The 15,984-nt window shown below is 42.3% G+C and overlaps 1 protein-coding gene across 2 annotated transcripts in view; it reads left to right on the forward strand.

Moving 5' to 3' along the window:
• Positions 1-15,984, forward strand: part of LOC129370569 (cyclin-dependent kinase-like 5) — a 44,463-nt gene that overhangs the window by 23,679 nt on the left and 4,800 nt on the right. The window contains exons 4-17 of one of the 2 annotated variants that reach the window (XM_055046642.1): positions 2,103-2,148; positions 2,770-2,906; positions 3,000-3,120; positions 3,626-3,685; positions 5,216-5,306; positions 5,407-5,596; positions 8,528-8,608; positions 9,568-9,734; positions 10,193-11,234; positions 12,431-12,532; positions 12,903-13,008; positions 13,764-13,887; positions 14,081-14,186; positions 15,698-15,859. In XM_055046642.1, the coding sequence (XP_054902617.1) occupies positions 2,103-2,148; positions 2,770-2,906; positions 3,000-3,120; positions 3,626-3,685; positions 5,216-5,306; positions 5,407-5,596; positions 8,528-8,608; positions 9,568-9,734; positions 10,193-11,234; positions 12,431-12,532; positions 12,903-13,008; positions 13,764-13,887; positions 14,081-14,186; positions 15,698-15,859 (2,535 nt within the window). The remainder of the gene's footprint in view (positions 1-2,102; positions 2,149-2,769; positions 2,907-2,999; positions 3,121-3,625; positions 3,686-5,215; positions 5,307-5,406; positions 5,597-8,527; positions 8,609-9,567; positions 9,735-10,192; positions 11,235-12,430; positions 12,533-12,902; positions 13,009-13,763; positions 13,888-14,080; positions 14,187-15,697; positions 15,860-15,984) is intronic. The other variant, XM_055046651.1, reaches the window with a different exon arrangement.

Below are 15,984 nucleotides of genomic sequence, written 5' to 3' on the forward strand. Positions count from 1 at the left end.
CAGCTAACACCAACTTATGCAAGTATTTTCTAGCACAGCTTAGGGCTTGTTAACGCTAGCATAACAGGTAGCATTCCGCACTTTTCTTATCAGAAAAAATGGCTAATGGTAATATTTTTACATGATAGAAAATCTGTGGGTGTGAACTTTAATTTGAAGTCTGCGGTGAGATTTTGTGACTTCCTGTCCAAAGACCTATGGTTAAACAATCAGAAATTTGAGGGGAAAATCTTCCCCTGTGACTCCTGTTACGACTGGACGCTGTCAATGTTTTCACAAGTCATGAATACCTCCACAGCTCTTTGCTTTTCCTCTTCCTGTAGTGTGGACTAAGGTCATTAAAACAGGCCATTGAGATTTCCATCATTGCACAGCATCCTTTCATCGACTTGCATCGTCTTACTTAATGCATCGTCTTACAAATGATCAATTGTGACGAATAATGAGGCTCCTTCTGGTCTCTTTTTCAGCTCAACAAACTGGGTCATAATTTCTGACCCAATATTTGGTTAAAATTACCCAGCTGTTGTCCCCGGCAACATAAACCCAAAATTTGGGTTAAAGAAATATGATGTATGAGGTTCAGAGCAAACTTTCACCACCATTTTTTTCCTCTCACATTAACAGGTGTGCAGTCATCTCTCTTCATTAAAGTGCAACTTGCAATTAAGTTCATACTTTTCCCTTATTATTAATGGCGTGATAGCCAGCGTAAATGTTTTTAATGATACAGCATTTTGGAGTTTTAAAATGTTAGAAAATGTTCTCTGAGGAATTTTGATGAACAGAAACATGGAAACGTTACGTGAACATTTTTATGAATATACATAATGTGTAATGCACTGCTCTTAACACATGAGCAGTGTTTTATGAGCTCATATAATGTGATCTGAGATAAAAAAAATTTCAGCCTTGCTGTGCTGCTGCAGCACATCCATTTAAAGCTCGATGTTTCAAAGTGCCGCATCCAGAAATCTTGATTGCTTGTTACCTACCGAGAAAGTCTATTTTTTCCTCCATTAGTGAGTAAAGGTTCGATAAAACACAGGTTATTTCGCTGTTACTCGTTTCCTCTCTCAGCCGGGCTTGCATAAGGACAGCGCAGTGATGCATACGCAGCTCTGACCCCACAGTGTGTCGTCTTATATCTCTCAGAGTCGGTAGGAGGGCTCTCTGTTCTCCCTCATCCGAGCTGGAGCGATTCGGTGCTGCCGTTGGCTTCGTTTGGAGGGAGGGATGGAGTGCTGAACTGGAGCACAGCTCTGAGCCACAGGCAGAAATACCATGTCTAAATAGGACATGTCGAGGAAACGGGGCTGCTGGTGGTGGGGCACAAAACTTTGTGAACCGATAACAAGAAGTGACTTTAGAAGACAGGCAAACTGCTGACATTACCTCATGTCTGCCATACCTACAACAGACAGCAATTATTCATGCAGAACTGTCATTAGTTGTTTCTGTGCCACATTTCTTCTGTGGGAGACATTTTAATATAAATCAATGTCTGTTAAACGTATTTCCATCTGCATCAGGTGTTGTTGAACAAGACAATTGTCTAATTTTATTTCACCTGGCCATGCACTCATGAGAACAGCACAAAATTTATGGCTGGTATATTTATTCCTGGTGGTAAATCTAGACTTTTGCCAAGCAGTAAGCCGTTTGCTTTGCCTGTGAAGGCACATTATCATGTTTTGAACACCATAAAGTTTAATGAACCGTGTTTCAGCTCCCGTCTGTGCAACTATCCCCTCGCACTGGTTGTTCTCCAGGCTCTGTGACTGTAAAGCTACAGCAGCAAATACGATTTCTTTCATCATGGCTCGCTAAGCATGCAGCTGACATAAGGTGATAGAAGGTAGACCAAAAACAGAACGTGTGCAGCTCAGTATTGTCAGGGACCCCAATGCCTACCATCGGTCAGAAAGAACCGTTAGCCAATACAGATTGGACTGGACATTAAACCTAAGATTTAATACAATAAATGTAAAAAAACACTTTTTGTTTTGTTTTGTTCCAATGGTCTTAATGTAACTTGATATGTCATATGCAAAGATAAACAGCATTGATTTCTCACAGAGTGCATTCTCTTTCTAATGCAGGAAACCAATGAAATTGTGGCTATTAAGAAATTCAAGGACAGTGAAGGTAAAAAATAATTCCAGTTAAGACTATTTGTTGCAGCCATTCTTGTTGAAATTCTTGCAAAACATAAGTTCTATTCAATATATATATATATATATATTTCAAATGTAATAATATGCTTAAGCTAGTTTGGTACCTAAATTTGGGATTAATTTGATAACTTTTAGACCCTCCCATTAAGTAATCAGAAATGTTTTGTTTGTCAAATGTCAGTATGGACTACAAGAGGCTTCTTTAAGTTATTTGTTGACTTAAATGTGACAAACTTTTAAGTTCCGAAACAAATATACTCTGCGAAAAGACCGGGTGTGGCAACTGGTAGCTTGTTTCTGAACACACCTTTTGAACTTGTGCGATCAGATTAAGTTTTAATTTAATTTACATCTGAGATGTCAGCAATAACCAGTTCATATTTGGTCTATGTTTTTCAAAGAATCTGTTTCTGGAAATGTGTCCCAGAAACAGACTACCTGTTGCTACCTGCGTTTTTTGTTTTGTTTTGGAACTTTAAAGGCCAGGAGAGTCATTGTGACAGAACAACTTAAAATAATCCCTTTGCTTGATTTGAATGGAAGTTCTTCTATACAATGGATTTGTTTCCCCATCTCCCTTCCCTTCATGCAGAAAATGAGGAGGTTAAAGAAACGACACTACGGGAGCTCAAGATGCTCCGCACCCTCAAGCAGGAGAACATTGTCGAGCTCAAAGAGGCCTTCCGCAGAAGAGGGAAGCTCTATCTTGTCTTTGAGTATGTGGAGAAGGTAAGTTTCTACAAACAAGACATGGTCTTTAAACATATAAGCCCACCTGATCTGACCTGACGTGGTGTTTTGGATTCCTTTGCTCTCTTTTAGAATATGCTTGAGCTGCTTGAGGAGTTACCCACCGGTGTCCCGACCGACAAAGTGCGCAGCTACATCTTCCAGTTAATCAAAGCTATTCACTGGTGCCATAAGCATGACATTGTTCACAGAGGTAATGCCTAGATTCACCTTATGTTTTGGATTTTTTATCAAATCACAGAGGTTGCCCCTTGGTGACGAGGCAGCAGAAAGGCCCTTCAGTCTGAGAGAAACTTATGAAGCCATCAGAGAGCAGATCACAATCTGGTATACTGTAGAACTGAGCTGTAAATTTTATCTTGAGTGAAATCTAGTTTCAAAAGGTTAGCTGACGGATTCCGACGCCGTTCTATCCTGTTCACGAACGAAGCTTTTGGTGAATCGCTGGCAGCAGATCAGGACGCCAGATGGCCAATGTGGCACCGTAGCAACAGAGCAGGGATCCAAAGGCCTGTCGTTTACCCGGCTGCAATCTGTCTATTTTTACTTGTAGACGGTTTTTTTTGTTGTTGTTTTTCCCCCTTTCTTTCAAAAGAAAGTGCTATTTTTCTTCTGAATGAGATGAATCCGTCGATGCAGGCACTGATGCAAGCCAGTCCAGGTGGTTTCACTCCCCGGACTGTTTTCTTCCTCTGCAGACATAAAGCCAGAAAACCTCCTCATCAGCTCCGATGACGTCCTCAAGCTGTGCGACTTTGGTGAGACGCCTCTTGTTAAATTCTCACGTTCGGTGCAGCTGCAGGAAAAGTTGCGAAACAGAAAGAGGCAGGAGTGTTTCCAACAGCAGCCATATTTGGCTGACATATCAGTACTTGAGTTCAGGAAAGCTTCGTCTGGTTATCTAAAGCACCGCATGCGGCCCTCTCACACTGCTCCGCTCGCTGTCTTCGCTCGTCTCAATTAACGAAACGTGTTGGGGAAACAAGAACCTAATCAGGCTTTGATTCAGTCTCGTGGCACCACAACAAGCAGAGGGGAGGGACGTAAAACATGGCAAAGCTGACACGACGCAGGCAATCTGGAGTGAGAGACTGACGGCCTGCTGTTTGCTTGTGTCAGCCAAAGGCATTGAGAGAACAGACATAGGGCAAACAGTCTCCGCTGCGAAGGTTCATGTTTGGGCGCGTGTTCTCCTGCGGTGTCATTCTCACCGCGCTTTGTTTTGAAGAGACCAGCAAGCTTCCAAACACTGTTGCCAATTCTCCAGTCAAGAAAGAAGCTTTTTGTTGTTCTAAGAGTTGCTCGAAACAACCAAATGATGTAATAATCAAACCTGCATGGTTGGCTGCTGTGGGTAATTTTATTGGATGCTGTTGGAAGACACACTGCACAAAAAATGGCATATTTGAACCCGTGTATTTTTAATGCCACGATTCCTACCATTCACCCTTGAGCCAGGCTTTGAATCAGCAAAAATTAGATAATTACTTAGGTCTGTTTGGTTTTCTTGCCTGTTCAGGGATTCTTTTTAAAACTTCCTTTTTTTACTCATCATATAACACACGATAAATGGCCTGAATTAAAATGAATTACATACACTGAATAATAAACACATGCGCCTTTTTTTTTCTCACTGTTTCAAGTTAAATCAGACCAAACTTCTGTTGTTTCCACTTAGCTAAAATTACTAAAATTATTTGCATTTGATAAATGCCACAATAATTGTCTTCAAAAGTTTGTTTGTGCATTTCATTTTGCCGCTTGCGTGCTAAAGCTAACATTGATACTCTGCTACAGCGTAAGTACTGTACATCTGTGTATATATATGCATATATAAGTGTTTCAAGTTCATTCTGAAAGAAAAAAGAGACACAAATGTGTTTTTCAGGTAAGCAGCTCGCTCTCTGTTATCCATTCAAAGTGAAACAAAGTAGAGAAAGCCTCTTAACTAAAGCACAAAGAAATACAGCTTTAGTCTTTCTGCATTTTGTTCTGTACAAGCAGAGACAAAAGCAGTGTCATTCTCATTTCCTACAATGGCATCCACTATTTAACTATTCAAACCCATTGAACATTCTGATATTTTGTCATGTCAAAAAAAAAACTGTGTGTAATTGGGATTTTATGTGATCACCCAACACAAGCATATCTCATATCTCTCCCGCCAAATGTATTGCCACGGAGGGATAATCTGATCTTGTACAAGTGTTTTTAAAAAGCTCATCTGTGTGTCGAGCGTATCAGAAACCTTCCTTAATTACAACGCTCCCCCTGTTTTCACTTCGCAGGTTTTGCTCGTAATCTCTCCGAAGGGACGGACGCCAATTACACCGAGTACGTGGCTACGAGATGGTACCGCTCTCCAGAGCTCCTGCTCGGGTACGCCCGCCGCCTCGTTAGCTTTGCTTGGCGGACTCGTTCGATCGGCCATTGTCAAGCCACGCCTTCGTTCACCAACCCCTTAAATCCTTGCTCGCAGGGCTCCTTACGGGAAGGCGGTGGACATGTGGTCGGTGGGCTGCATCTTGGGCGAGCTGAGCGACGGGCAGCCCCTGTTCCCAGGAGAGAGTGAGATCGACCAGCTCTTCACCATCCAGAAAGTGTTGGGACCCCTCCCTCCAGAGCAGATGAAGCTCTTCTATAACAACCCCCGCTTCCATGGGCTCAGGGTAACTCTTCCTTTGCTCTCTCAACTTCTTCTTCTATATGTATATATGCCTTCCCTTCAACTGCTGCGTCCTTATTTTTTTTCCTCGCTGAGTTTTCTGTGCCGTGACCGATTGGATCACAGTGACTCATGGTGTATCATGTATCTTGTATGCACTGTGAAGGAAGGCTGTGATAAGTCTTATGTGGCAGGACGGCGGCTCATCAAACCTCTGTCATCCTCTGCTTCTCCTTCCCCTCTCTGGCTGCAGCCAAAGACGTTTTGAATTGTTTTCAAACTGATCCTATTGAAAAGCGATGCTCACATAAGCGAGCATAAGTGCACCTTTTCTCGCACTTAAAAGATGCAAAATCACACCACTGCACGTCTTTGAAAAGCAGAAGTGGAGCCTCATGCACAACAGACAAAAATGCAGCTCTCTAGATGTGCTCAAGCTCCATTTGGGTTGCTAGGTATTGGTCTGGGGCGAGCAGGGGTAGATCTGCCTGCTCATTTATGACATTACGTTCACAAAGTTTTTGAAACACCTCATTTTCCAGACACCAAAAAGCATTAACTTCTTGCCAAAAAAAAGGCTGGGTGTTTTTTTTTTTATTTATTTATTTGTTTTAAGCGCTTAGCTTGTTTTTAGAAGCAGTAGAAACCCAGATGGAATTATAAAACCATGCTAAATGTGACTTATGCATGGCAAGTCTCCTTTAATTCTTGCAAAAACATTTTTGTCATTTTTGCCTGAATTTGGTTTTTATATCAGGCGATACTCTCTAGTAAGTCGTGTTTGTGCTTGACGTTGAGGTCCAGAATTTGTAGTACATGCTAAATGAAAAAAATGTACAAATAAATCTCATTGTCAACCACATTTCTGCGTACGTTTGTCGTCTAAATATCCGCCTCCTCATTTGGTCTATAACTAACTTATCAGTGGACGTTTACTTCTAAGCCCCTCTCCTGCAATTATCTTAACAACACAAAGAGATTAAGAATGCAAAAAAAAAGGCAATTGCTTTCAATTTCAACGTTCAGTGTTTGTACAATGCTAATTTAAAAAAAAAAACACAGCCAGAAACTCAGAATGTTTGATGGATGTTGTGTCGCGCTGGCCGTCTACTGCCGCTTTTAGACGTGTCATTTGAAAAGAGTGTGAGAAGCACTCACAGTCGTGACATCTTCTGTGGCGTTTAAAAAACGTTTAAAGCAGCTTCCACTGGCTTCCATTACATGCCTGTAAAATATACACAAAGGAGATTTACACAGCTGGGGAATGACTCCAGTGCTAGTTAGCTTAGCAGAAAAATCAGCAGATAAGCAGGGCCATGCCAATGCATTCATATAAAAACAAAAAAATGAAAGTAAGAACTTTACAATATCAGAAAATCAGAACTGTGCAGTCATTAAAAATAGCATAGTTTGTTTAAAATTCTAATTCTAAAATACTTCATTAATCCCAAAGCCAAATTAAATGTTACTGTAAGTCATTAATTCAGATTCTTCAAAGACTTAAAAGACATTTACTTCACATTCTAAGTAAAATTAGCTTAAAAAAAAGACAAAATATTGCATATCCCTGCATAAAATCAACAACAAACTAGGTATAAGAAATACAAAAAATTGTTAAAACATACTGAGTTTGTTGAAAGCAACAACGGTAATAAAATCTTCCTTTCAGTGGAGAGGAAGGACCTACAAATATTCTCCTCTGGGCGCCTCCTTTAGTCTGTCACTAAAGAAGCTCTTAAGTTTTGCAACAGCTTTGTGAATGTGGGCATTTATTTATTTCAATAAGAAGTGATGAAGCTGGTAGAGACTAAAATATTGGCATCTGCCATTACAGTAAAAGCATGGGGGACATTTTTCTTCCACTTTCTGGTTTTGTGAAATCCCAACAACATCCACTTGAAAGTTGTGGTTACGCCGTCACAAACTTTGAAAATGTTTAAGGGGGAAGGAAATTGTTTTTTTTTTTTATATTTTTCCTCTTTCAAATGTGGCTACAAGTGATACAGTCACTAGAAACATACAGTGAATGTGGCAAAACAGCACAAAAACACAAAGAGGTGTTTGCATAACCACTTTCCTGCCAGGTTGACCAAACATGTGGAATGGAAGATTAATGCCTCACAAACTGTGCCTAATTAAAGAAAACTAAAAAGTTATTTCATTGCATTTTCTATTAAAATTCAAATCAGTCTCAACAAATGTTATTTGTTATTTCCTATTATTCTTAAAAATCTATTTAAAATGCATTTAAAAATCAACTGTCAGGGAGTCTAAATTGCATACATCCCATAAATGAATGGGAGGAATTTATTATGGAAATGTATTTTTTTCCTCTGAGTTACATTGTTAATTTGTCTATTGTGAATCGAATGGTTGGAGTGAATCCGGTCAATTAGAATCAACAATTATTTCCTTATTAATAACACTGACATGTGTTAACAATAAAATTAAGAAAATAAACAAGCAAGTATGAATGCTAAGTACTTTGACGAAGGTCATTAGTGGAGTGAAGAGTGTTTCACTGTGGATACCTATTTCGCTGCTAGGAAGAAGATGTAGTATACAAATAAAGTTTGTTTAGATTTTCAGAGGAATATCACCATCCGGAGCGAGTTCACACCTTCAGGGTCTCACATGTATGCACTGAGATATTTTTAGTAAGACAGAAGAACAGAGATTGTTCTCTGTTCTCTGTGTATCTGTTTGTGTACAAGGTCAGTTTTATTGTGCTTTTACAAAATAAGCTCACGTGTTCCCAAATGTCCAGAAAGGAGAAAAATTCATCAAAGTATTAAGATCCTTTGTTAGATATTTGGTTCATCTTAGGTCTGATCCATGGTGTTTGCCTTGAAAAAAAAAAAAAAAACATAAACAAAATGTGGGGTCTATTCAATCAGTGGTCGCAAATAACGTTCTTAAAAATGTTGCATTTCAGTTTCCTGCTGTAAACCACCCCCAAACTTTGGAGCGAAGGTACCTGGGGATCATCGGCGGAGGCCTGCTCGATCTGCTGAAGGTGAGAAGAAAAGGGCTGGCAAAGATCAATTCCGCCTTGCTGAGCTGGTAGATTTATTTTTAGCGTCTTGCTTTCACCTCTTTGCCAGTTCCAGTCAATTCTTTCTTATAGTAACATTGGAAAAAAAGGGACAAAAAGAAAATCCTAAATTTCATTAAAATCCGGTTTTCCTAATAACTTGGTGTTTACGTGGTGACTCCTCGCCGCTCCGGCCTCTGTCGGCTCATATTCCGGTTCTTGGCCCTGCTGTTATTGCTGCGTCTGCACTGTAAACAGGAGCTCCGTGTCAAGAATGTAGCCTGCGCAATTTTTGCACTTGCGCTTTTTTCCAACAGACAAATTACTCACCGCTAACACGATGTCACCCCGCGACCGACTTCACAGAGGACACACACGTCACCCTCGTTAATAATCAGCCTTCGGAGACGCGATCAAACATTTATTTTGCAAAACTTTTCGTCGAGTCCTGTCGTGTTATCGAAGAGAGTTTTGTTCTCTGTCAGTCTTTTTGGGAGAAGCGAGAGAAGTCGCTGACAAAGGGAGTTTTAGCTGCATAGACGCAGGACGAGGCGAGATTGTCCTCACGTCCATATTTCCAGCTTGTATTAAAGGCTACAAAGATTGGTTATTAAACATAGCGATAAGAGAAAGAGAGAGAGAAACAAAAGTGTCGTAAATCATGTTTTCTGTCAATGTTTTTGCCTGTTTGGTGACTGTATGACACAATTATGTGCAGCAGCATCCTGACTGTCATGATAATGAAGATGACTCATAAAAAGGCATGACTGGATGTTCCATCTTGTTTGTGAGGTCTTGATGTGCGGTGTGTGTGTGTGTGTGTGTGTGTGTGTGTGTGTGTGTGTGTGTGTGTGTGTATTTGTGTGTGTGTGTGTGTGTGTGTGTGTGTGCGTGTTCGGAGGACTCATTGTCTGCGCCCCTTCTTCTCCCTCCCGCATCAGAACCTGCTCCTGCTCAACCCCACGGAGCGCTTCCTCACGGAGCAGTGCCTGAACCATCACGCCTTCCAGACGCTGCGGCTGGTGGACCGGCCCGGCCCGCCCACGCCCACACCTGTACGCTCGGCCAAGAGGAAGCCTCACCACGGCGACAACACCACCCCCAGCAGGTCAGCGGCGAGAGCCGGAGCTGTTTCAGACGTGTCAACATCTCCCATGTGTTCAGCTGTTTTCGGGCTGCAATATGTAACTTTTTCATTTTTTACATATTTCATAAGACTGTCACCGTGTTGTGATGGTGTAATATAAAACAAGGTGATCTGTGGAAAAATCGAGTTCCTCCAACTCCTTCTGGTGGTTCTACAGTCATCTTCAGAAAAGGCCAATCAGAGGCTGTCAATCAATCTCGTGTGATGTCATGACAAAGTGACAGTTTCAACAGATATGTAAAAAAATAAGTATTTTTTAAATAAAAGTTACACACTGCAGCTTTAGTTGACATACTGTTCTCTGATTATTATTTTTTCTAAATCAGGAATACAAATATTTCAGTCTGTGTTTACCGAGGACTCTTCAGCTTATTCTTTGAGTTGTTAGCTCTAGATGCTCACGTTGTCCTTTCACCCAGGAGCCACGGGGGGAAGAGCTCAGGAAGCCACCGGTCCAGCAGCAGGGAGTGCTCCAGCTTACCCCGGCAGGAAGACGTCCACCCGGGCAACGACAGCTTCCTCAATGGCAACATGTCGGCGGCCATCAACCTCAGCCCCACCCTGCATCCCAAGAACTACCAGCCGCAGATCTTCAACCACTCCACCACCTACAGCATGGACCTGGCTGGCAGCAACCTGCCTCACCTGCTCAGCCCCGGCGAGGCCAAGGGCAAAGGCGACTTCGAGATCAGCCTAGGCTCCAAGGTGCTGGATGGACCTGGAGCCAAGTACCTCAAATCCAACTTCCGCTCGCAGCAGAACCGCCACTCCTTTGTGGAAGGCAAGACCAACACGCTGCAGTCGGGGGACAAACACAGCCGACACAACTACGTGGACTCCCACGGTTCCGCACCCTCCTCCAAGTTCGGCTACCTGAACCTGTCCAAGAGCTACGGCACGCTCAGCGACGCCAAGTCGGTGGGAAACCTGAACGACGTGCATCTGTATGCCGACGAGCCCACGTCTCGCTACTTCCCGTCCAGCTGCCTCGACCTGACAGCTCCGAGCAGCCCGGCGTCCCGCAGGTTGGAGCGGCTCGGGCCTGGTACGACCGGCCGAGTGGGCATGCGCTCGGAGAGAGAGAGCAACACGCTGGACTCCTCGTACAGACGCTCGTCCACCCGCCACAAGACCTCGGAGGAGGCCAAGTCGCCCGATTCCCTGGACCCGGGGGACGGCAGCACGGAGAGGAGCCACGGCCACTCTCTGTCCGCGCCACGCGACCCTCTGTCATACAGTCAGGGATACACCAGCCCTTTCTCCTCGCAGCAGCGGCCCCATCGCCACTCCATGTACGTGCGGCGGGATCACCAGAGGACACATGGCGGAGACGAGGGCCTGCTGGTTGGCCAGGGAATCCCCACCAGAGCCAGCAGTCTCCAGCTCCTGTCGCCCCAGCTCCAGCATCGCACGCTGCCGCGCCACTCCGGGAGCTCCTCCAGGGAGGACGACATGAGCAGGGTCAGTGGTCCGCCCACAGCGAACCTCTCTCCAACTAAGGAAAGCCTCCACCCACAGAGTCCTGTCATATTGCACGCCTACACCAGATTGCGTTGGATAACTCTGCCTCAGTCTCCTGTTTTGTCCAGCAATGCAGCACAGGATTTCTTTCTGCAGCATTGCAGCACACAGGCCTGTTGCAATCACTAATTTTTCTGCGTGATAAATTGTCCTGGCGATTGTTGCGATAAGTGACGATGTTTTATTGAGAACATTCAAAGCTGCACGATATACCTCTTACAAAACATATTTTGTTTACATATTTGTTATAACTGTCACTATGTTGTGATGGTACAAAATGAGACAGCATACACACGGCCATGATTGACAGCGCTAAGACCAGCCTCCAGGCTCTGATTGATTGTTTCTAGTTTGAAATGGCAGAAGGCGGAGGAGCTGGATTTCTTTCATAGATTATCTGTCTCATGGACGTACTGACATAACAGTGATGGTTTTCAACAAAGATGTAAAAAGCATTTTTATAAAAGTTGCATAATGCAGATTTAAGTTCACGTTCAAGTTTCTTTTTAAAACTGGGACAATACGTATTAATGAACAATTACATGAATTTATAGCCAGGTGGCTGACGTTAAATCAAATTATAAGTACAGGGACAACTACTAAATAATTGATAATGGTAAGATAATGCAAGATCGCCTTTGAAAAACCAATAAGCTTTAATTTTGCACTCTTCACACTGGAATCGGAAGATATTTTACATATCCAAAATAAAACACAATCACCAAAAACAGTAAGCAAAAAGAAAAACCACACACAACCGAAACCAATAATAAAATGTCTCTGCAAATAGAATTACCCTTCAAAAAAAGATCAAGCTCATTTTAATGTATTATGCGCTTAATTGATTAATTGCTTATTGCGATAGCCTTAGCTGCATTCGAATAAAGTCAGGATTTGTCCTTAGAAGTGAAACTGGATCTGGTGACCCACTTAATTGCATAGACAGAAGAAAAAAAGCAGCAAAACAACTAAATTAAAAAAAAAAAAGCGTCATGTTCTTGTTAGGATGTAGGATGAATCATCCAATCCGTCTACTTATATACACAAACGGCATAAACGGCTTTTGCACTTGTGTGTATTTGCATGTGCTGTGATGCTGAGCTTGTCTTCATGCTTCGCCGTGTCTCCATTGACAGAGCGAGCAGGCACCCACTGAAGTTCCCCACAGCAGACCCCCAATAAGGGATTCCACCAGGGACAACACTGCATCTTTTCACACACAGCGGCAAAAAAGCGAGGTCCGACATTCTGCTTTGCACCCACCATTCCCCACCCACATCCAGCCTTCCGAGAGAGCGGATGTGGGTGGATGCTGCTGTCATGAACTGCTCTCAGTCTCTCTTTCTCCATCTCTCTCTCTCTCTCTGCATCAGATGCCTCTTTATTTTTCTCTGTGTGCTTTGCTTCCATCTAATGTGACTCCTTATGGTAGCACAGTCAAGTTTGTCGCTGCAGCTGTTTTATTATTACCAGTGGTTGTTGGTAAAAAAAAAAAACTCCCCCACATTCTTTTTCAATAAAAAGGCTTTTATTTTTTCTGATGAGACGCTTTGCTCGGCGTTACTGGGCGAAGGTTTTATATGACTAGTGTTTCTGCTGTCAACTCAGGTTGGCCTGTATCATGACCAGCAAGCAGAAGACGGAGGCTCCTCCAAGGAGAATCGCAACATCTACAGTGAATCCATGCCCAGGAGGGTGGGCAGCTTCTACCGAGGTTTGTTTCCTATCGCTGCGCCGTGGAGGCAAACATGGCGGCTTCGATCAGGACTCACTGGACTTTTTTTAGGAAAGTTCAGTGAAGAGGCAGTAGTACATATTTCCGGACACTTTATGTCATTTTATAGCTTAATCAAGTAACAAGCAAGTGTTAACTTTAGCTGTTAAAAAGAAATCCTGTATATATCAAATATGACTAAAAATGTATCTGACTTTGTAATTTAACTTCTTGAAATTGGGCTTCTGTCTCTTTAAGAAACTCCTGCTCTTTCTCAAACTCCGCCTTCAGGAAGTCATCACAACATGGCTCCTCTATTATCAATATTTTAACCAGCGTTTCATTGAGAGGTCGCTCGTATAATCAAATCAAAATCAGATAAAATTTTATTTGTGTAGCACTTTTCAGCAACAAGGCATTTCAAAGTGCTTTGTATTATAAAAACAACAGACCAGCAGAAAGGTTTGAGCTCCTCACATTACTGACGTTAAAAGATTTTCTTTTTTTTAGCTGCAGATGCATCCTTTGCTTCAAATGATCAAACGTTCACAAAAGAATCGCTGTTACCGCATTTTAGACAGTAAATGTTTTATTTTCTCATTCAAAAATGAATTGGATTATTTATTTGCATTTTTTTATGCATCTCTAATATATAACAAAAAAAAGACTTAAATGGTGAGGAATGACAAATCTTGCATTTTGCATCTGTTTTTTTTTTTTTTTTTTTTGCTTTTCGTTGTTTCTTTGCCAAACAGTACCGTCTCCTCGGCCAGACAACTCTTTCCACGACAGCAGGGGCCCGGGTCGGGACTCCGGCTTGTCTGGGGACGGCAGCAGTTTGACAAATCACTCCAAGCGTCAGCCTGCCTTCGACCCCTGGTACCTGGGTTCTTTCTTCGCTGAAGAACATTCTTTTGCTGAAAAAAGACATTCATTCACCACTTCTCAGAACAATCCTGCTACATTCAGTAACAAATTACATGGCTGCTTAAGCACAAGTTCTCAGATCTATTTTTAAAAAAAATTTATGTCATTTGGGATTCAACCTCTGTACTCTTTGTTTTATTTTCAGGACTGGCCCAGATACTGTGGTCCTGAATGCATCCGAGCCATCCAAAGAGAAGGAGAAGCAGGGTTTCTTTAGAGCAATAAAAAAGAAAAAGAAGAAAACTCAAATGGCAAGTTACATTCCTCAAAGACATTTCATGTCAACATTTCATTTCAACAACGAATCTCGCTTTAAAGAACAGCAATAGAAATCTGCAGTTTATGCGCCGAGTGCATTGCTCAGGGAAAACAAGGATTAAAAAACTATAAATATAATCTGGTGAAATATTGCTTTCGCTTCAGTTCTTTCCTGAAGTAAGGTATGAGCAGAGATGTGCAACAAACGGCAGACTTAATTCAATGCTGCTAATGTGGCTTTAGTAGCTCTTCGTGCCTGTTGAGGGACACACAAAATATTTTGGTTGGCCCAGTTAATGGGACGAGTTTCTCAGATCTCCGTGCACATTATCTTTAAGTGGACAAAGCATTTGATATGGTTTGATGCATCATGTAAACGGACAAATAATACAAAATATAATTGCAAAATAACATAAAACCAGTGTGATGGCTGACTGCGAGGCGAACGCCAAAGCTCCTCACCAGGCTGAACCTGCATGATGAGGTTAGCGCTGGTTCGATGACCACTAACACACCGACCAACCGGGAACATAATCAAACTGTATCAGCGCAGACAGAGCAATATCATGTTTTTAAACAATGTGTCGTGAATATTTATCTTTATAAAGACCTGGCTGTGTGTACATAAGGCCTCTGTCCCACAACCTAAGTAAAACTAATAATCTAGAGAGATTGTTACCAACATTCAGAAGTCCTTCTCTGTGCTCTCCAACCTTGTGAAATCTAAATAGAACACGAAAAGAGCTGCACTATTGGTGGTGCAAAAAAAATAAATAAATAAAAAATAAAAAAAAACCTCTATTCCACTTAAGTTAATGTATCAGATAGATCCCTTTTTGTATTTGGCTCATCCAAAAGTGATTCAAGAGCGCTTAGGCTTCAGATGAGCACATGTGATTTGCTGCTTATCAACATAGCGCTAAACCATGAGATCAAGCTTTGCAAACCCACTGACTTGATAACAGAGCATAGATCAGAAAGGGGGTGTGGGTGGGGGAGGAGCTGTGGGAATAGTTCCTAAGCCACCATATTTTGACATATTAAACTGTCTACCACCTCTGCAGCGCTAATGGTGCAGCATGGAACCAGTGTTTGAGACTCCATTCACATTTCTATTTATAATCGGCAGTTTGTTCAGATGCTGACAGTGGGTGGGTGTGAGTGGGGGGAGATACTGCTGATGACAGAGCACAAATAAACGCAATCTGGCCTCAGGGAATCAGGCAGCTAGAGCTGTTGAAAAAGAATATATGGTTTGGAAATGCTAAACGCAGCTAATTTCTACTCGTTATTTATTGGATGGAAGAGAGAAGTCGGCACGTATTTTACTGTTTAGATAAATATCTCAGATGCAACATTTATATTTAATTTTCTACAATGAAAGACAATCAAAGCAGAGATGAGTAACCACTGAATCTATAAACACTTTAAAGTGAACTCACTGGCTTTCCTTTAGTTTGACCACAGCGCTTTTTGAATTGCACCTCTGCTCTCTGAATGTCAGGCTGCCAGCGAAGGCATCAACGCAGTCATCCAGAAGAGCTCCAGGTCCTCTGGTCACCAGAGCAGCCGCCACAGGAGCCGCGACAAGAGCAGAGACCGCAACCAGGAACGAGACCGCGACAAGGACTGGCCACGGGAGAAAATCTCCGATTCTCACTCTCCGGTGAGCCTCACACACACACACGCACGCACACACACAGTACACACACGCACAAAAAAAAATTTTTTTACCCAAATGTACTGCTTTGTGATCTATTTTTTAATGTAACTTTTTAGAAACTGCTAGTT

The sequence above is a fragment of the Poeciliopsis prolifica genome, unplaced genomic scaffold (genome assembly GCF_027474105.1).
Source record: "Poeciliopsis prolifica strain line A6 unplaced genomic scaffold, Auburn_PproV2 SCAFFOLD002, whole genome shotgun sequence".
Lineage (NCBI taxonomy): Eukaryota > Metazoa > Chordata > Actinopteri > Cyprinodontiformes > Poeciliidae > Poeciliopsis > Poeciliopsis prolifica.